General features: G+C 49.3%; 6 protein-coding genes across 6 annotated transcripts; 4 read left to right on the forward strand and 2 right to left on the reverse strand.

The window, feature by feature from the left end:
• Window positions 1-370: 370 nt before the first annotated feature.
• Window positions 371-4174, reverse strand: LTR84_002793 (uncharacterized protein; the record flags this gene model as incomplete). The annotated part of the gene is made up of 1 exon (XM_064846393.1): window positions 371-4174. One exon carries the CDS (start codon window positions 4172-4174, stop codon window positions 371-373), a length of 3804 nt encoding a protein of 1267 aa, XP_064706003.1.
• A 1008-nt stretch (window positions 4175-5182) lies between these two features.
• On the forward strand, window positions 5183-8525 carry LTR84_002794 (uncharacterized protein; the record flags this gene model as incomplete). The annotated part of the gene is made up of 3 exons (XM_064846394.1): window positions 5183-6060; window positions 6112-6678; window positions 6734-8525. 3 exons carry the CDS (start codon window positions 5183-5185, stop codon window positions 8523-8525), a joined length of 3237 nt encoding a protein of 1078 aa, XP_064706004.1.
• Window positions 8526-9069: 544 nt separating this feature from the next.
• On the forward strand, window positions 9070-11994 carry LTR84_002795 (uncharacterized protein; the record flags this gene model as incomplete). The annotated part of the gene is made up of 1 exon (XM_064846395.1): window positions 9070-11994. The coding sequence occupies one exon, from the start codon at window positions 9070-9072 to the stop codon at window positions 11992-11994; it is 2925 nt and encodes a 974-aa protein (XP_064706005.1).
• Window positions 11995-12392: 398 nt separating this feature from the next.
• Window positions 12393-15653, forward strand: IRS1 (Isoleucine--tRNA ligase, cytoplasmic; the record flags this gene model as incomplete). The annotated part of the gene is made up of 1 exon (XM_064846396.1): window positions 12393-15653. One exon carries the CDS (start codon window positions 12393-12395, stop codon window positions 15651-15653), a length of 3261 nt encoding a protein of 1086 aa, XP_064706006.1.
• Window positions 15654-17159: 1506 nt separating this feature from the next.
• Window positions 17160-17567, forward strand: LTR84_002797 (uncharacterized protein; the record flags this gene model as incomplete). Its single annotated transcript, XM_064846397.1, has 1 exon — window positions 17160-17567. The coding sequence occupies one exon, from the start codon at window positions 17160-17162 to the stop codon at window positions 17565-17567; it is 408 nt and encodes a 135-aa protein (XP_064706007.1).
• An 889-nt stretch (window positions 17568-18456) lies between these two features.
• LTR84_002798 (uncharacterized protein) lies at window positions 18457-21594 on the reverse strand (the record flags this gene model as incomplete). The annotated part of the gene is made up of 3 exons (XM_064846398.1): window positions 18457-19852; window positions 19903-21138; window positions 21530-21594. 3 exons carry the CDS (start codon window positions 21592-21594, stop codon window positions 18457-18459), a joined length of 2697 nt encoding a protein of 898 aa, XP_064706008.1.

Below are 21594 nucleotides of genomic sequence, written 5' to 3' on the forward strand. Positions count from 1 at the left end.
AAACAATTTATATATCTTCTTCTAAATTTATAAGATCTATTATATATCCTCTATTTATACTATCTAGGTTAGCTCTTATCAAAAATACATAGTATAGTAGAGATAGAAGCTAGCGAACAAAACTATACAAAATTAACACGCCATCCGCAGATACTGTATATTCTTGCTCAGACCAGAACAGATTCGTCAAGGCGACATCATTCCCGGGTATTCGATTGCTTGCCATAGTCACCTCGTCGAAGCCTGTTCAGATGTTACATCCTTAACTTGGGAGATAGCAGGAACTAGTGTCACTGTAGCCTAGACTGAACTTGTTGTAGGCAAATCGTGTTCTCATTATCTAACTGCACGCTGGACTTTTGGGAGCAAACTATGCTACAACGGACCACTGAGTATGTGGAGCAGTCCTTCCTCTGATCTTGTATCCCATATGCTGCTCGCGATGACGAACCGTCCAATGCAGCTTCGGCTCCATGTCATCGATCGCACGATACCGTCCTAGATTCATTCCAACTCTTGTTTCGACCTGGCCCTGACCAATGGGCACCTTATACTCCACCGGCCATACCTCAAGAATCCACCATCGTGGAGCTTGCTCCAGCTGGTCATTAAGTGGCGACATGGCGTCGAAGAAGTCCTCAACTAGCTCAGGTGTCCAATCTTCGTCTGTGTGACTTTTTAGATGATAGAAGCGCTCCCCATTTTCGACTTTGTCGATCGGGACAAGCTTTGAGCGGCGAATCGATCTTGGAGGGAGCCCTTTGTCATATTTGTCGAGGACTGAGGGTGGAGGGCCATGAGCTGGTGGATCGAGGCTCTTGTACTTGGGCCAGAGCGTGTGTACATCGAGGCCGAACTCAGCCAATTTCTTTGTCTTGAATATTATGCCCGTATCGCAATCAAAGGCTTGTCGGATCATCCAGCGCAAAGGAATCTGGGCGAGTTTATGCCTTTCATCGTTCGCTACTGCGCCTCCACCTACGTCTGCGTGGGCCCCAGCGAACCATACCTCGAGGACATCGGTGTCAAATTCATCCTCTGCCTCTGCAAGTCGCTCGTATTCTTCATCGGTGACGTTTGGGTGATATTGCTCGCCATACCTCACGTGTATATCCCATGGAGGCACATCGGTCTGGGTTTTGGAAATTCCAAATGCCCTTTCGGGCTCTTGTGGCTTATTCGGGTCCCAAGTCTGATGGCGACAGACCTTGAATTTAGCCCGACGCTCGTCCAACGCCATCGCATGCCTAAAGTAACGAGGCTTATTGCCTGGTGTCGTGCTCAGTGGTAACTGTCTAGGAATAAAGCCGACGCTCGCAACGCTGTCGAAACATCCGAGGAAGTGAACGGAGATATCGATGGAGAAGGTAGCCTTAAACATCCCGCTTTGTTCCCAACCAAAAGCTGTGTCGTTGGTATAAAACTCGTAGGCGAATGCAATCTGCTGGATATTGCGAGGGGGTAGAAGACCGACCTTGTGTATCATGCCAGCTAAACATCGTGCGGTATAGGCACCCCGTGAAAAGCCGAATATGCATATTTTATCACCCTCCTTGTAAGTGTGCATCAAAAAATGGTATGCGTCTCGGACATGAAGACCGAGCTCCGATCCAACGGCCATATCTAGGGCAGCCGACATGCCACTGCTGAGTCCACCTTGGGTATAAGTGCCTATTCCAGCTTGGTAGTAAGAGACTTGTTTTGGATCGTCTTTTTTGAGGGCACTGATTAGATGGACGATGTTGCTGTTGTCACCATCAAATTTGTCCCCGGTTCCATCGAGACAGACTACTATGGTGCGACCATCAGATCCAGAAGTTCCAACCTCCTTCACGGCGCGGATATTCTTTGGAAGGTGAATTGGCTCAGACCTGTGGGGTTTGTCCCTCTCTGACCCCAGAGGCTGCGGCGTAGGCGCTCGCTGAAAGGGTGACAGGCTATCAGTCGACTGCAATGGATAGACTTGACGGCGCCAATGTCTAATCACCTTGGAAGCAAGCGCTTTCTGTCGGGACAAGTGAGCTGACGATCCAGTTTCATTCCGCGACTCCACTTCAACAACGGGTGGTGGTGAAGGTGACGGTGATGGTGGAAGTCGTAGAGCTGGAATGCTCGCGGGTGACTGTGAAGGATAAGACTGGTTATAGGTCGACTTAACACGGTGTGGAGTTCGCTTGCCCAATTCAGACTTTGGCCAATGTTGTGAGAACTCGTCTGCCGGGTGACTCGTATCCACAAGCAGTGGTGGAGTTGGAGGACGCTCCTGCTTCGCAGCGCTTGCACTCGCCTCTAGGGGATAGATCTGTCGACGAAATTTGTTCTCATCGTGAGGAAAGTAGAGGCTTCCTTGTACGTCGTCCGTTTGTGGGTAATGAATCGGAACAGAATTGATTTTTGCCGTTCGTGGCCGTGGGCCTGTGTCGTTCCTTAAATCCAATACACTGGCCGGCGATTGTAAGGGATAGCCCCTTCGATTCAGCGTACGAATATTTCCAACCACTGGTTGTGGTTCCAGATCCTCTGCATTCTCTACCTCTGCTGGGGTTAAGTGGTCTTCTGTAGGTGCTGGCTGTGGTGGTGCAGGTGCATGCAAACTCAACACGCTTGCTGGTGACTGCAAAGGATATGTCCGTCTATTGAACGTTTGAATTCTGTCAGAAGTCGGGCGTGGCTTCAGAGCTTCTAGAGCTTGTTCCTCTCCCGGAATCGAGCCTTCCTCAACAGATGAGGCTTGTGGTGTTCGTGATGCTTTCAAATCTAGCACGCTAGCTGGCGATTGAAGTGGATATGCACCACGACGAAGACCTCGAGTTGCGCTATGTTTTCGATGATTCTTCACCACTGGATCCGCCATCTCCTTGGTCTGAATCTCTGGTCCTCCTACTATTGGTAAGGGGTGTGTTTGTGGAGACCAAAGATTATTGTATTTGAGTGCTGCTTGCAAACGGTAAGTTCCTGGCTTCGAAGATTGTTCCCATTGGGATGAAAGAGTATTTTCCGTAAGCTCTGTTGGTGAAATGGTGCTACCATGCTCAATGCCGGTTGTGGATGAAGACGGTGTTGGTGGTTCCAGCAGTTCGGTGGCAACAGCCGTCGTATGCACAAGATAGTCTTGCGATTCCAAGCTGTTGTTCTTGCTGGGGTAAGTATTTCGGAGAAATCGAGGTCGCAATTCTTGACTGGCGTCCTCTGTCTCATGGCCTGGGATGCTTAGTGACCATGACTGAAACTGATCGGTTATAGAAGATGGTGTCAAACCAGGTCGCTGGTCTGCTGGGAAGTCTGCTAACGAAGCGTCCCTACTCTGCACGAGCTCTTCTCTTGAAGCTGGTAGTTCTTCCGATCTTGGCACAGGCATATTCAGCATCTCTGAAGCTAAAGGATACACTTGTCGTTTCCACTGGTCCTGTGGTAAGTCATCCACATAGTCCCTCTCCGATGAATTATGAGACATCTCGGAACCCGACTTTGACTCGAGGTCCCCTGAGGCAACCTCCCTTAGCGACCAACTTCTCGGTGTCCTCCGCAGAGTTTTCTTCGTTGTTGTTTCTGTGTCCGTCGTGTCGAGGTGAAGGCTACCAGATTCCAGAGCCAAAGCATGATCTTTTGATGATGGTATAGTTGAAAACGAATCCTGGACTTTCAGTGCCGTGCCCTTGAAGGGGCATCCAGCTTGCGCTTGCGAATTCAATTTGCTCAATGCTTGATCCTCGTTATCATATGGTGGACTGAGAGAGACAGTCTGTATCCCTCGTGTGTTATCCGATAGACTCTGGGAATTTTGGCCTGTTGATGTTGGAAATGATGCTTTCGACAGCGGCGAGATTTCGAGCCTGTTGATGGTACCTCGAACAGCTTGGGAAGCCCCACTCAAGGGAATACTCGTCTCGTCTCCGAAGGCCTCCGGTGTTGTATCTCTCGCCACTGATTGATGCTCTATGTTCATTGTATGAACACTGTTCGTCAGGCCTGAGCGCTGAGTCGGAGATGAGACACTCTTTCCACTAGACTCTGTGGTCGTACGTGGGGCTAGGACTGCCTGTTCCGATGCTGTTTGCAAAGGATATCTAGATCGTGACCAGCGCCGCTTGACGGTCTCAGTCATTCTGCCGGCTGGAATCTCCGACTCAGAAGGTGTATCCCAGCAGAAGCAAAGGAATTTTGAGAATGGCATGGACGAGTCACCAGAATCTCGAAGAAAATTACAGGAAATACACTTTTTGAGTGTACATGGCTGTCTGATCGAACAGTGTAAAATAGCAGATAGTGATCGAGGGAACTCAGTTCTCGGATTCTGTTGTAAGACAAGTCGTGTGAAGGGTGTAGCACTGGCGGTGCTCCGCACTGAGCTTCAAAGACTATCTGAGCATGAACATCGGTCGATCACGAACCCCTTGGCTGTGTGACCAGTGCGTCAAGACGTCAGCTTCACGATGCCGTGGTCCAATCATACGAAGGGTTTTGGATTCCCTGTAGTGTCATTAGGGCTAAGGATACCCCCCGTACCGAATTTATGTGGAGCCTGGGCGACAAATCGTAGCGGACCGTGCCAGCCTTGCCCGAGTAAACTGGGGGGATTAGCAAATGGACTTTGGTTCTTCGGGCCCATTTGGCCATTTCCGGATAGATTAGATTACCGACACTTGGCCGTGGAACTCTGTCAAAAGATCGCCTGAAGTCAAGCCTAAGATCGACGGAAATAGACGAGCTAACGGGCATGACACGTCTCCGCTTTTAGGTCAAACTCTGCAGCTCTTCCTTCTTTTGTCAGATATCGACTGCAATCGGACTCATGCCAGGACTAATTGGCAAACCCAATCCGACAGTTTGCGTAGTGTTGACTCAAACTCTCACTTAACCCCTCCGTAAATGCCAGCACGACGAGTAGGCGGTATGCATGAGCAGCGACGATTGCATTTACTCTGCGTTGCAATGACGTGAGTGATGCACGCCGACTCGATAGCTTCTGCTCTGTTCACTTTACGGATGCTGCTGTCAGCCCCAACCTCGCGAGCAAGATGTTGATTTGGAGGCTTGGTCAAGTCATGATCAAGACAGATCTCCGAGGCCTCGATCTTGACTTCTTGTGAAGGCTGCTTGCTAAAACATCTTCACCCCGTCAACCTTTCCCTGCAAATTGTCCAATGCACTCATGTCTTTTATTCTTTCTGGACTCATAATCATGGCTAGTGCCTTGACTACGTTATGGCGGATGATATGGCGTGCTGCTCCAACAGCGCCGGACGGCAAGACCGACCTTCATGCTGCTGCTGGTGCCTCAGACGAGAAGACCTCAATATTTCACGATCTCCTACATTTGGGAGGGAAAAACACACGGACAATGGTGCAGGCTTTCAACACTCTCGCATCTGGAGAGCCTCTTGATGACAAGAAGTGGCTCCTCGAGCATGGCGTTGCAATGTTACAATCGTTGCCATTGGATAGCGGACTAAGCTCCAAAGTGTCAGGAGGCTTCATCAAAATGTTGTGGCACGACCTTCCTCACCCACCGGCTTCGCTGGCCGGTCCTGAAAATCGCTACCGAAGACACGACGGCGGAGGCAACAATCACTGGAACCCAGAGATGGGCAAGGCCGGTACTCCTTACTGTCGAAGTGTACCCCCGGGCAAACCTAAAGGACCCAATCTTCCTGATCCAGAGCTGGTATTCGAGAAACTATTGAAGCGGACTGGGCCGTTTCGACCACACCCATCGGGCCTAAATCGAATGTTTTTCTCCTTTGCTACCATCGTTATCCACGAATGCTTTCAGACCTCGCGCGACAAACCGTGGATTAATGAGACCTCGAGCTACGTCGACCTTAGCACCTTGTATGGGAATACAGGCGAGGAACAGAAGCGTGTTCGTAGCTACCAAAACGGCATGATCCATCCCGATTCCATTGCCTCTGAAAGGATCATGTTAATGCCGCCTGGCGTTGTCGCAACTCTCTTGATGTTTTCTAGAAATCATAATGAGATCGTTTATTCTCTATGGTCTATCAATGAAAACAATAAGTATGGAGACTGGGACGAATTAACGGAGGAGCAGAAAAAATGGTAAGCCTCTCCAAACTGTAATCAACTCGCCTCAGCTAAATCAAATCTTAGGCAAGATGAAGACCTGTTTCAAATCGCTAGGAACATCAACGTGGGCTTCTTTGCCTCGGTGGTTCTAAGAGATTATGTGGCTGCTATCCTCAACACTCCTCGCGCTAATTCCAAATGGTCTCTCGATCTAGGAGGCGAGATCAAGCTACGAGGTGAACGTGTAGAAAGAGGCCAAGGCAATGTCGTTTCGGTCGAGTTCGCGGTTCTTTATCATTGGCATGCTGCATTAAGTGCAGCAGATGGGCAATGGATGGAAGATATTATCAGAGCTAATTTGCCGGAGCTGAAGTCCCTTGACGATATGTCTCCCGACCTTTTCAAAAAGGTTTTGAAACAAGAAGGCCATAAATTAATGTCAACCGCACCTAAAGAATGGACGTTCGGTGGTCTTAAAAGAGGCGCCGACGGAACATTCAGCGATACAGATATTGGAAGGATCATCAAAGACTGCATTGAGGAACCAGCTCATGCCTTTGGTGCACACGGTACCCCAGCGAGCTTGAAGGTGGTCGACATCATGGGTCAGCTTCAAGCTAGGGGCGTTTTTAACGTCTGCAGCTTGAATGAGTAAGTATTGACCTAAAACCCCAGTCCGCGGAGCATTCTAGCTGACAAGAATCAGGTTCCGAAAGTATCTCAACCTAAAGCCATATGAGAACTTTATGGAGTGGTGTGAAGATAAAGAGACCGCACGATCTGCCGAGCTCCTCTATGGGCACATTGACAACATGGAGTTATATCCTGGCTTACAGGCCGAATGTACAAAACCCGCTATGCCCGGGAGCGGTGTATGTCCTGGACAAACCACGGGCCGCGGAATCTTGGATGATGCTGTCTCTCTGGTCAGGGGAGATCGTTTCCTAACCTACGACTTCAATAGCAGCACGCTGACAAATTGGGGAGTCTCGAAATTGGCTAGCAGTGTTGCTCCAGGCTCATTTGGTGGTGTTCTACCTACTCTGCTTTTCAATGGCCTCCCAGGCGAATTTACCGGTACCTCTTCGTACGCCCTTCTACCTTTCTATACACCTGAAGCCGTCCGAGAAATACTTCAGGGTAATGGTGTACTTCAACAGTATGACCTAAACCGACCGCCGACTAATGTGAGTAAAATCGTTGGCATCCACACACAGGAAGGATGCAAGAAGATCTTTGAGGACCGCGATAACTTCCGTGTCATGTATCAAGCCGCGATCCGCAATTGTACGGATGGCCATGATTTCATGATCGGATGGGATCAGCAAAGAAAGCACGATGAAAGGTCCAACCTACTTCATCACATCTTCTTCGAGCAAGGCTTTGAGAGTAATGTATCATCATTCTTCCGGAAGACCGTCCGACAACTCATCGATAAGAGCTCCATATCTTACGCCGACGGTCGAACTTCAATCGATATCATCAGAGATGTCACCAATGTGACCCCAATCCTGTGGCTTGCAGATCGATTCGCCATCCCACTCAAGTCCGAACAACACCCCAGGGGCCTCATCACCCGTGCGGAGCTCTTCGATCTCTACCTCGTTCTGTTCATGTACCAGTCCTTCAACATTCTCCCACGCTCGGAATGGAAATTGCGTGAAGCCAGTCTGAAAGTCGCGCCCCTCCTTCGCGGCATCCTTCATGGGCACCTCTCCAGCCAGACCGGTGGTTACAAGGAGGTCTTCGCCGATTATGTTGAGAAAGGCACGGCCTACGAAGTAGGTCCAGCTGCTGATCGTCTCTTCAAGGAGCTCGCCAAGAGCGGCCTACCTGCCGGTGATCTAGTGGGTGACTGTATTGGCATGGGCGCGCCAGTGGCGGGTAATCTAACCCAGCAAGCATCTCTACTGATTGACTTATATCTCAGCCCGGGTTACGAGAAGTATAAGGCACGCATCGTTGAGCTTGCACATCGCGATGACGCCGCCGCGGATAAGGAGCTCCTCGGGTATGTCTATGAGGGAATGCGCCACGCCGGTGTGGTCCCAGGATTACCGAGAGTGGCAGCACAGGACATCACTGTCAAGGATGGTCAGCGTGGTGGCATCCGGATCAAGGCGAACCAGACCGTCTTGATCGCCACCTCCCGAGCTGCGATGGATCCAATTGCATTCCCGCATCCCGAGATCATTGATCCGCACCGCCCAATCTCTTCATACATTCTTCTGGGTCATGGCCTCCACTTCTGCTTCGGAGCACGATTAGTGGCCCCAGCATTGGTGTCCACGATAAAGGAGGTCTTCTGTCTGAAGAACCTGCGGCGTGCCCCCGGCTCACAAGGTCATTTCAGCACGCTCTCGCATCACGTGGCGGGTGTGAATATGAGGGTCTATCTCGATGCAAATTCGAACGAGAGTCCTATTCCTACCACTTTGACATTGATATATGATAAGGAAACGACGTACGGGAACGGCTACGTCAATGGGACTGCCTGAAGGCCATGTGACGCGAACCTTGGACTTGTTCAGATATATAATCGTTCAATATCAATGTATCAATGAAGACAGCCAGACGTTCTCGAAGGTGCAGCAGTAGATGTCTTATGCAGATAGCTAACTAACTTACCTAGGTAGCTATTCTTGAGCTAGAACTAGTACTTCACAAAAAAACTACTTGAGATTTATAATACATTCATTACAAAGTCAATACGCATTAACTTTATCTCATGGTGCCTAGTTGAGATTCATAATACATCCATCAATACACATTACGTCTCCTGTCTGTAACACTAGTCGAGTAGTTCGGCAGATCTTGGCATATTTTGTTTGTTTGACGACCCTCGCAACGCATCGTGAGGACACTTCTTGAACATCCTTTATTTTCAGTGACAACGTTGATCACTTCGCACTCTTACTTGTCTATAAGTCATTGAATAGTGCTCCCATGACTCATAAAGCCATGTGTGAAAACGCTGCTTGAAGCCATGCAGAATGGCCGTAAAACACAGAAACCCCGAATGGCCATGAACCCATCTTCAAGATGATGCGAATTCTCGAAGCACAGGCTCCTGCACGGCAGACAGCCACCGACACCATCCAGACACTGAGCAGCCGCCTCTCAAGTGCTACCCTATTGGAAGACCGTCGTGCAGCCATCCTCGGTCTGCGCAGTTTTGCCAAAACCTATCCTGCCTCTGTTGCATCCGGAGCGCTTCGAGACCTTATTGCTGCCCTCCGTCGAGATGGAGAGGACTCGGACACGATCAAGGTGGTCCTGGAGACCATTTTGATGCTCTTTGAGCCGGATGAAAAATCACCCGAAGCGTCGGAGGAGATAACGTTGTGGTTGGCAGACGAGTTCACCCAGCGGCAGGACAATATCACGGCACTGCTGGATTTGCTCGAGTCGGGGGAGTTCTACCTCCGCTTATACGGGCTGCAGATACTCTCACACGTCTCAACATTGAGACCACAACGAACACAGGAAGCGGTCTTCGCAGCACCTCTGGGTGTTTCACGAATTACAGGTGTCCTGGATGACAAACGAGAGGCCGTAAGGAATGGGGCCTTGGTATTGCTCGTGGCCTTGACACCCACCTCCGCCGAATTGCAGAAAGTGGTGGCCTTTGAGAATGCCTTTGATCGAAACTTTGCGTTGATCGAGGGCGATGGAGGCTTGACAGAGGGCTCGACCATTGTCCAGGATTGTTTGTCCTTATTTGCAAATCTACTACGACTGAATACATCCAACCAATCCTACTTCCGTGAGATTGGTGGCATCGTGAAGATCCGAAAGCTACTGCTTGCTGCTGTGGAGCAAGAGGACAGCCCAGAGGGAGTATCGGAGTGGATGAAGCCGCAGAGAGACATGAATGTCTGGGGTATACTTGGTGTGGTTCAACTTTTCCTCACGATAGGTGCTCAGGGTACTACAGTCAATCAACAGGCATTGTGGCAGACAGGAGTCCTCCAGATTGTACTTTGTATAGCATTTCACTCTGGATTCAATTCCAACGTTCGTGCGAAATCCCTTCAGACGTGTGGAGATATCATACGCGGCAACCAGGGCTTGCAGGAACGGTTTGGCGATCTGCCAGTCCAACTAAAACAGCCAGCAACACTGACGACAAATGGCCATCCACCCCCAGCTCCGGGCGAGAAGCAGATCAAGCCTACAAAGACCAGTTACAGAGAACAAAATGTCATCGAGTCACTCCTAGAGCTGACTTTAGAGTCTGCACCACTAGCCCTGTTTGACGTTCGACTTTCTGCCTTATCTTGCGTGCAAGCATTTGTCGAAGGCCATAATGGCATTCGTGTTCATGTTCTTCGGAGAGCGATTGAGGGTCATCAAAGCGGGGATGATGCCATTCCCAATATGCTCACCGTTCTCTTGGAGCCACCCTCCAGCCGCAGCAATGCAGACCCTTATCAGCAATGGATGGCCGCTATGCTCCTGCTGCATCTGGTATATGAAAATGGCGACACCAAGGAGCTCGCCCTGAAGGTAACTGAAGGCGATGCCGAGAGTGGGGAGGAGGTTGTGACCTTTGTCCAAAGTATAACAAGTAATGTCATTGCTGGGGTTCAGCATGTCGAGGATGAACGCGCGCTTCTCGGTTATCTTATGCTGCTTTCAGTGTGGCTCTTCGAAGACCCCGAGGCTGTCAACGATCTTCTCGTCGAGGGAAGTAATGTGCAAGGTCTGGTCGCAGCTGTCAAGATTGCAAATACTTCGATGCCCTTGGTGGCTGGACTAGCCGCGTTTCTGCTCGGAATAATCTATGAGTTTTCCACGAAGGATTCTCCAGTTCCCCGAACAACTCTACATTCGATTCTGACAGGAAATATGGGTCGCGAGACCTATGTGGACCGGCTGACCAAGCTACGTGAGAATCCTTTTGTTCGAGACTATGAAGTCCTGCCACAGGGAGGTAGTGGAGGGCTCCCAGAGGTCTTTTTTGATAAGATTTTCATCGACTTTTTGAAGGACAACTTCAGTCGATTTCTCCGTGCGATCGACCGTGATCCGAACTTTGAGGTGTCAATTGTGAGCAATGGAGTTCAGAAAGGGGTTTCCCGAGACCTTGTCGACAGTCTCAGGGCACAAGTGGAAGAGCAGAAACAGGCGTTGGAAGCGGCCAATACTGAACTGCTTCAAATCAAGCGGAAGCTCGAGCAGGAAGAGTTGGACCACCGCCGTACACGAGAATCTACGACAGTCGAGCTGTCTCGTATCAAACAGATCAATCAGAGTTTGCATGAGAATCATGAGGATGAAGTTGCGAAATTGCAGCAAGGCTTCACGAGAGACAGGAATTCGCTTCTGAAAACACACGAGGACGAGTTGCACCGGCGACGAAATGAACATCTCAGTACATTTGAGAATTCGAAAAAGCAACACGATGGTGAGATACAACGGCTTGAACAACGTCTCAAAGTACTTGAACAGGAGGCCTCTCGAGAACGGGCAGCCTTAGTCCGGCATCATGAACAAGAACTTCAAGAAGTGGAGAAGAAGTCTTCCAGCGCGCGCAAGAGAGAAGCTGATGAGATTGCGGATCTCAAACGCATGATTCACGAGCTGGAGACGAGCCTGAAAAAGGTAGAACAGAATCACATTCAAGATCTGGAGACGGCACACGAAGACTACACTAGCAAGGTCGAGGCGCTAGAAGCACGACTGATGCGAGCAGAGAGCCGAGCCAGTGATGGCGAGAGCGACGCCAAACGCTTGCAAGTAGAACTGGAGAGGGAGAAGTCTGAGCGAAAAGATGTGCAGACTGAGCTTGATGATCTTCTTGTTGTGTTTGGAGACTTGGAAGCCAAGAGGTCTACGGATAAGAAGCGACTGAAGGAGCTCGGTGAGGAGGTATCTGATGATGAAGACGAGGGTGACGTAGATGAAGAGGATGAGGAGGACGAAGAAGGAGAGGGAGATGATGAGGATGAGGATGTGGACTGAAGAAAGTTCTTCCGAAGTATTCTGGCCCGGCATGGGCCCTTCTCGACGATAGCGAGTGAGATGTTGAAAATTAATGGCCGTAGGATAATTGTATAGTTGAAAATTGATACCCTGTAAGATAAGAGAACTTTACCATCTGATTTCGAATGGTCAAACCTGGGTCGCCTCACGAGGCTGAAGTCCCTCCTTCCCCCACCAGTGAAACTTGTACCTGCCAAGATTTCATCCCGCCATTGAATTATTTGCCCGACCGCCGCAGCCACCGTGACTGTGTTTCATCTCGCTGGTTGACTCATTCTGACTCTTGACTGCCACCGTCACTGCGACTCGAGTCAATATCTCGCCCTTCACATCCTTCTTCCATAGAGAGCAGAGTCCGTTGTACAGTCTTTCAGAACATGGCGGTCAACTTTGCTGCTGAAGAGGCTGCAACCCTCAAACGATGGCGGGAGATAGATGCCTTCCAGACCCAATTACGCCTATCCCAGGGCAACAAGCCTTACACTTTCTACGATGGGCCTCCGTTTGCGACCGGTCTGCCTCACTATGGCCACTTGTTGGCTTCCACTATCAAGGACATCATCCCCAGATATTGGTCCATGAAGGGCTACTATGTCGAACGCAGATTTGGCTGGGACACTCATGGCCTACCCATCGAGTATGAGATTGACAAAAAGTTCAATATCTCTGGTCCGGCCGCGGTCAAAGAGATGGGAATCGCCAAATACAACGCTGAATGCAAAGCAATTGTCATGAGGTTCGCCACCGAATGGCGAGAGACCATTGACCGACTCGGCCGATGGATCGACTTTGACAATGATTACAAGACCATGAACCCGACCTTTATGGAGTCAGTCTGGTGGGTGTTCAAGCAGCTGTTCGACCAAGGACAGGTCTATCGCAGCTACAGAGTCATGCCCTTCTCCACGGCCTTGAGCACTCCTCTCAGTCAACATGAAGCTCAATCAAACTACAAAGAAACATTCGACCCGGCTGTAGTCATTGCTTTCCCCTTGGTCGATGACCCCAAGACCAGCCTTCTAGCCTGGACAACCACACCCTGGACTCTCCCTTCGAATATTGGTCTGGCTGTCAATGCCAACTATGAATACATCAAGTTCTTGGATCAGGAGTCGGGACAACAGTTCATTATGCTTGAGAAATTGCTCAAAACATTGTACAAAGACCCAAAGAAAGCAAAATACACCATCTTAGAGCGCATCAAAGGGACCGATCTCAAGGACAAACAATACATTCCTCCCTTCGACTATTTCTATGACGATTTCAAAGACCGAGCCTTCAAAGTGTTGAACGCAAGTTATGTCACCGACGATGATGGTACTGGCGTGGTACATCAAGCTCCAGCCTTTGGTGAGGAGGATTTCCGAGTTGCAATGGAGAATGGTATCATCAGCCATGACCAACTACCTCCTAATCCTGTTGACGATACTGGTCGATTTACCTCAGAAGTCCCTGATTTTGCTGGCCAGCATGTTAAGGAGGCCGACAAGCAAATCATGAAGCATTTGAAAGCGAGTGGAAAGCTGATCAAAGACAGCCAGATCTCCCATCAGTATCCATTCTGTTGGCGGTCAGATACTCCACTCATCTATCGGGCCGTCTCTGGGTGGTTCGTCAACATTGCCGGAAACGACAAAGTGCCCAGTATCATCCCTTTGATGCTGGATGGCATCGCGAAATCTCACTGGGTACCCAACTTCGTCAAAGAAAAGAGATTTGCTGAGTGGATCAAGAATGCCAGAGATTGGAACATCTCAAGGAACCGTTACTGGGGTACTCCAATCCCTCTCTGGGCGAGTGAAGACTACTCCGAAGTTGTCGCGATTGGCAGTATCGAGGAGTTGAAGAAACTCAGCGGCTATAAGGGTGAGATCACTGATCTCCATCGAGACAGCGTTGACGAAATCACCATACCCAGTCAAAAAGGAAATGGTGTCCTCCGGAGAGTCGAGGAAGTCTTTGACTGCTGGTTCGAATCTGGGAGCATGCCGTACGCTTCGTCGCATTATCCCTTTGAGAATAAGGACTTCTTTGAGCAGACCTTTCCTGGTGATTTCATTGCAGAGGGTCTTGATCAAACCCGTGGCTGGTTCTACACCTTGGTAGTCTTGGGCATCCATCTCAAGAAGATGTTGCCCTTCAAGAACTGCGTGGTCAATGGCATTGTCTTGGCTGAAGACGGAAAGAAAATGTCCAAGCGACTGAAAAATTATCCCGATCCTACCACAGTCATCGACAAGTATGGTGCCGATGCTCTACGCCTTTACATGATTAACTCGCCCGTGGTACGAGCCGAACCACTGAGATTCAAGGAGACTGGTGTCAAAGAAATTGTGGCGAAAGTTCTATTACCCTTGTGGAACAGCTACAAATTCTTTGAAGGCCAGGTCCAGCTGCTGAAGAAGGTCGAAGGAATCGATTATGTTTTTGATCCTGAAGCCGAAACAACCAACACTAACGTAATGGATAAATGGATCCTCGCAAGCACGCAAACTCTCCTCAAATACATCAACGAGGAGATGGCAGCATATCGACTCTATACCGTTGTACCTGGTTTACTGAACTTGATCGACGAGACTACAAATTGGTACATTCGTTTCAATCGAAAACGTCTGAAGGGTGAATTGGGAGTAGATGACACTCTGCATGCCCTCAACACCCTTTTCGATGTTTTGTACACGCTTGTTCGGGCACTCGCCCCGTTTACCCCTTTCATTGCCGACCTCATCTACTCAAAGCTTCTTCCCCATATCCCCAAATCTCTTCATAGCAAGGATGACCGAAGTGTACATTTCCTCGCATTCCCAGAACTTCGGGAAGAGCTTTTCGACCCGATCATTGAGAGAAGAGTTGGACGGATGCAAAAAGTCATTGAACTCGCAAGACAATCCAGAGAACGAAGAACAGTAGGGTTGAAAACTCCACTTAAGACACTTGTGGTCATTCATACAGACCAACAGTATCTGAACGATGTCAAATCTTTGCAGGGATACATTACAGAAGAACTGAATATCCGAGATTTGGTGCTATCATCCGATGAGGAGAAGTACAATGTCCAATACAGTGTCAATGCCGATTGGCCTGTTCTTGGAAAGAAACTCAAGAAGGATGTACAGAAAGTCAAAAAAGCTCTTCCCGATGTCACGAGCAATGATTGCAAAGCCTTCCTTTCCGACAAGAAGATATCGGTGGCTGGTATTGAATTGGTGGAGGGTGATCTCGTGGTAAAACGGGCACTGAAACAAGATGAAAACTCCAAACATCAAGAAACAAACACCGACGATGATGTTCTGACTATTTTGGATGTGGCGATCCATCCAGAACTTGCACAGGAAGGTCTTGCTCGCGAGGTCATCAATCGTGTACAGCAATTGAGAAAGAAAGCAAATCTCAAACCAACGGATGATATCAAAATGGAATATCGGATACAGGAGGATCCCGATGACATTGGACTGGAGAGTGCATTTGAATCACAGCGTGACTTCATTGGAAAGGCCCTCAGAAGGCCATTAGACAAGCACATTGCCACACAGGTCGAGGGAGCTGTAGTGAATGGAGTGGATGAGGACAAAATCATTGCGGAGGAGGTTCAAGAGATCCAGAAAGCGACTTTCTTGTTGAGGCTGTTAAAGCTTTAGAAAGATGTTCAAACCAAAGATGGAATGAAAGATATGATGAATGAACTGTATGAGAGAAATGGGAAGCATGCTTTATATCATATACCTAGTGAACTCCATGAACCTCTAGATTTCATCTTTCCCTCTAGAACATGCCTCCAGGCGAACAAGATCTTCGAAATCGAATCCTCTCAAGATCAACTATGATTTCTTTGCGTGTTTCTGCGATTGGTAGCAACGGACCCGTCAGCACAATGACAAAACACAACGCAGCAGAGAAGCAAGCACACGGAAGGATGAATCCACGCCGTGAAGAGGAGGCAAACAGGCCCTTCCATTCCCATCGCTATACCATACAGCACATGTATATCATCACGCATCGAAGCACAAAGGACCACACCGAACACGCATGGTACTCGAAAGCGAAAGACGAAAGTAATATCAAAAACAGACTCACCAAATAACAATCCTTCAACCTCAGAAACTCGGCCGCGCACATGTCTTTATGCGTGCCCTGGTAGTCGGCGACGATGCACTTGCCGTAGATTGATGCCTGTAGGTGACACAGACGAAGCGGAATGGTTAGAAATGGCTTGGTTTTGTGCAGGGTTTGGGTTTTGAGAGTCGAGGAGTCACGAGATGGGATGGCTGTAGTCTAGACTGTTACTGCAGATAGATGAACTTATGGACTTACCTCAGCAGAACACTTCGCGACGGCCGTGGCGAGTTTTTCGATCGGGCGTGTGCGCCCTGAGAGCGTTGGCATGGTAGTTAGGTAAGTAGGTATGCTGTGAAATTTGAGTGGGTTGGTGCAGGCACGTGGTGATAGATGCAGTGGAAGAGCGACGGGGCGGTGGATGGGTGGTGGATGGAGACTCTATGTCTGTCTCTGTGTCTATGCTTGGTGCTGGTTTCAATTTTCGTCGGGTCGTTGATCACGATTGTGGATGATGCTGGTGAGGTTGAACCCTCGTTCGGCTTGTACCCTCTCAGAGGATTGCTGCTGGTATTGGGCGTTCTGGATCAACAGCGGGTGATTAGTAGATGATGGATCATGAGTGTGGAAGCCTCGTCGTGTCCATTGGTCGAGATGATGAAGATGATGATGATGGTTGAAGTTCACGTGGTGATGGCATAGAAGCTACGGGAGGCATGATTCGCCAGCTTGCGTACAGCCTTGTGAGACATCTCCGGCTGAGTTTTTCCGACCCCCACCACTCATACCACAGCCTCGTCGATCTTTTCATCTTCGATTCAGTCAGGACTTGAGTGACGTTAAATATACGTCATACTGGTGTCGGCAGTGATGGGGAAGATTCGCAAACTGGCCTAGTGACGGATGAATGTATTTATGAATGCATCCAACGTGTCTTTGCGAGGATGGCTCGTCTGAATATTTATTCTTGCCAGGGCCAGCAGCATGATCGGACAGTTTGCCATGTACTAGTCATAAACGATACAGCTGAATATACGTGAAGTGAATAGAAAAACACACTATCTTGACTAAAAAGACTCAAGACATCCCTCATGGCCACCAACACCAACACCCCAAATGCACCGCCCTCCGCGACACCAGCAACAACCACAACGGCAACGTCGCACGAGCATGCCTACCAATCTCAATCTCAATATCAGTCCACCGACCCAACGACCTCCCCCTCCGCCAGCGCGTCGCAGAAACTCGCGGGGGACGTGAAAGGCGCGGCGGCGGGCGTGGGAGGCGGCATTCAAGCGGCGACGGGGACGGTATTGCGGAATGATGCTCTCGCGGAACGTGGATTCGAGAAGATGAGCCATGAGGACGCGAGGCTCGCGGCCAAGAAGGGAGAGGTGCCTGTTGGTGCCGAGAGGAGGAGTCGAGTCGAAGGGCTTGGGAGTCAGGCTGTGGGTGATAGTAATGGTGGTGGAGGTGGCGGTGGAGACAGGCAATTGTAGCACAGAAGATCAGGGTTGGATAATTAGACCACCTAGCTAGTAGGTATTATTGGGATGGGACAAGAGGCATCCTCTGGCGGATGGGTGGGTTTCTGTGTACCTCGTATTCCGATGTACGGTACTGGCAGCCAGATGGAATAGGGTAATGGACACGAATAGCAGCAGACAGCATGACTGATCGAATGTGACGGTGGGACCACGGGAATCATTCAGTTCTCTCAAAGGGTGAGGGACAATCCGATCCGTACTGTCCTATCGTCACTGTTGAGGTACTAACCCGACTACCTACCTAGATAGCGACGTGTGAACCCACATGTCAAGTACATAGAACATCGCAGGACATTGTTGTGACCGATCATATATCTTCACCTCATCAGTGGCAATCTCAATCTCAATCTCATTTTCTTGGGTCTCATTTGAAATTCGTTCTCTGCCACCTGAATAGCTCAAGGTAAGCTGACGTTCCATCATGGATACATGAAGTTTGAATTCAACGCCGAATAGCCCGATGCCCCACTCCTTGTCTGAAAATCTCCCCTCCGCACTCCGCTTGAAGCATTGATTTCATGATAGAAAAACGATACTGCCACCCCGGGGTTTTTTCCGTCGCCAAGTGTGAAAAAAGGACTCTTCACCATTGCACAATTTTTGCTTTTCCGCATATTTTCAACCTCTGCCATGATGAGACAGAGGGAACGTCGAACGAGTATGGACATGGGTTTGGGGCAATTAAACGTATTTCATCTACTTCCAGAGAGGAAGGATGTCTGGGTTGTTTTTGGTTATAAACAGTCGAGGGCAATGCAATGCAACGCAGCACGGCTAAGCATGATGCGATTTTTTGGGGTTGTGAAACAGATACAGGATGCGTTAAAACCCAAGTTGTCGATTATTCCTCAAAGAAAAATCCATCATCACCGGTCTTTTGGACTCCGCTCATCCTATGTTCATGGGTCCTCGAACGAGATAGGTGTGTCTCATCCACTCTGTCATCTTCAGGGGCTCTCGAACCACGGAATTCCTGTTCCAATGTGCTCTCATCGACAAATGTGAATCCTTGGAAAGCATTTTGCATGGTGGGTGAAAGTGGTGTTGAGGCTGGTGCGGCTCCTGCAGCCAATGCAGCAGCTCGAGCATTCAATGATGACGATGTGTTGAGCGCATTGGTGAACTCTGGGTCGAAATTTGATGTATCTGAAACCGAGCTCAATTTGGGTTTGAATGGGGGTACCAGGTTCTTTTTGGCAAGGGCGTCCCAGTCAACATCGGCAAAGAATGGATGCTCAATCAATTCCTGTGCATCCCGATTTGCACCCAATCGATGTCTAGGGTTGCGATTGAGCAAGCCCTTGACGAAATTCCTGCCTTCGGTACTCAATGCATCTCTTGGGAATCGGACTTTTCCGAATGCAATATTTTTATACATCTGTTGGGTATCCTCGGCATAGAATGGACTCCAGCCACAGCACATTTCAAAAACAAGTACACCAAGCGACCAGAAGTCAACCATCTTAGTGTAACCCTGCTCATCCAATAGGACTTCAGGTGCCAGATATTCCGTGGTTCCACAGAAGGTATTGGTGGTATCATCTTGCGTGAGATTTGCTTTTGATAGACCAAAGTCACAAAGAGCAATATGACCATTTGCATCTAATAGGATGTTTTCCGGCTTCAGATCTCGGTAGACGATGTCATGATCATGCAGGTGTTTCAGCGCTAGGATCAGCTCGGCAATATAAAACTTGGCACGATCTTCCTTGAAGCGTCCTTCCTTTTGCAAATGCCAGAACAACTCTCCACCAGACATGAAGTCGGTAACCAAATACAGGTCTGTAGGGGTTTGGAAAGAGAATTTCAAACCAACGATGAAAGGTGAGTCTGTCGTGGCTGTCCTGACCAAGATGTTCCGTTCTCCAATGGTGTGTTGAATTTCTTTCTTCTGAATAATCACTTTCTTTGACAGAACTTTCATCGCGTAGATACGTTGAGTATCTTTCTTTCGGACTTGGTATACCTGGCCAAAAGTACCTTTGCCGATCAATTTCAAGATATGGAAATCATTGGGTCCAAAGTGTCGCTTTTCAACCTTTGAAAAGTGCATCCGGATGTGAATTTCTCCTGTGATGTCTTGGTCCTGTGATCCTCGTGGTTCAAGTCGGAAGAATCCTTCCAAGTTTGGGTTTTGTTCAGTCAACAACAGACAAAGACGGACGTGCCCCAGGAATGAGTCTGAATGACGGTCATAAACTGTAACATCAAGTTCCGACCGTTGGCTGACAACATCGCTGCACCATATCAGTCATGTGCCAGTGACAAATGATCGGAATCAACTTACAAATTGGCTTCGCGATCCCATTGAGGGTCGGTGACCTTTTCAAGGGGTCGATCCTCTCCATTCGTGCTACTCTGACGGCTTCGCATGGGGATGGCCATTGGTTTACCCATATCACTGTCAGTTCTTCGGATGGGGACAGACTGTAAAGAAGCTACTGGACCCTTTGAATCGCTATCGACGTCCATCTTGTCCTGTCGGGGCCCCTTGGAAACATACTCATTCCACTCAAACTGGACCACAACATAGGGGTCAACTGAGGGCTTCAAATTTCGACCTTCGGCGATCTTGATTGATAACTTGCCTCGTGGGGAGGAAACGGAGGGAAGGTCAGTACGCAACTGCTTTTGTGTCTGTGGCTCAGGTTCCGCTTGTGGAGCTGTGTTCTCACCAGCCGCGGTGCTCGTACTCGAAAGGGGAGAGCGAGTTTGGTCTCTTCGATCTTCTTGCGATAAGGCTCGTGGAGTGTGCGGAGGGGTACTCTTATCACGCGGCACGGTGGCCACGCTCGAAGTTAGCTCATGATTCTCTGGCACAGTTTGAGATGATGGGAGCTTAGCAGAACTTGGAGATGAAGATGGAGGGGAATGCGGTCGGGAGGACTGTGTTGACGAGGTGGGGTTGGATATGTGAGCTGCGGTGACAGTGCTTTTGGTGACGCTTGAAACAGGTAAGGACTGGTGGCGGCGTTCTTTCATTCCAAACGCTGACTTTGGTAGCACGAAGTTTCTCAATGCTTGCGTAATGGAGGCCATGCCACTGTCCACCATGGAAGATCCATTCTCCGCGACTTCACCGTCTCGGTGCACAACGGATGCGGCCGACGAGATGGGTGTAGGAGGCAAGCGAGAAGGATCTGTTTCAGGTACATTTACGAGAGACTCATGCTCATCATGAAAGTCCTCTGGCGGTGGTGTGGGCACTGTTGTCTGCTCCCGTTCGACCATCACCATCGAACCGATAGAAGCAGACGAGGACATGCGCTTTTTTCCTTTCTCTTTCGAGGGCTGAACAGAAGAAGGGGAATAGTTCTGGTTGGATTCAGGGTACGCAGAGACTTGAGATGACCGTGATGGTGTATTTTGAGAAGGATCTCTACCCACCTGGCCAAAGTAGCTCATTATTCCAGGGAGGCGCTTATCGTGGAGGTCAGGTCGAGGGGTTTCGACACCGGAGGGTGTAGGAGAATTGGAACCGATGTGATCATGGAGATCTTCTCGGCCTTCATGTCTCGCACTGCTAATCACCCGGTCAGTTATGAGTTACAAACGGCGGTGTCATTGTGCAAACAGAGGTGATTTGAGCGGACGAGCAGGTGGGAAACCGGGAGAGCGAAACATGGTGATTGTCTGGGTCACTTTGCGTAGTCGGTCATTGATGGTTTTTCGAGGGTTCCATGACAGGCTCAAAAGCCTTTGGAAACGGTTTGGTTGTGGACAAACGATTTCAAGTGTTCTGAAGTGACTTGAAAGGTTCAAGCCATCTTCACCTCGAATCGTACTGCCTTAAAAGGCCGAGGTGAAGCTCGTGGTATTGGACTACTTGTTTCCCGTGACACCCGAGTCGGTTCTTACCAAGCTCTCCCAAGATGACGCTTCTGTTATAGAGGGACGGGGAAGGTGGAACTCACTTTTGAGCCATGGCTTGTCTTAGCAAGTCTGCAGCTGCATGAGGGTTGACACCAGTCTGCGCCAT

Source organism: Exophiala bonariae, assembly GCF_035927105.1.
Source record: "Exophiala bonariae strain CCFEE 5792 chromosome Unknown scaffold_14, whole genome shotgun sequence".
In the NCBI taxonomy this organism is placed as follows: Eukaryota; Fungi; Ascomycota; class Eurotiomycetes; order Chaetothyriales; family Herpotrichiellaceae; genus Exophiala; species Exophiala bonariae.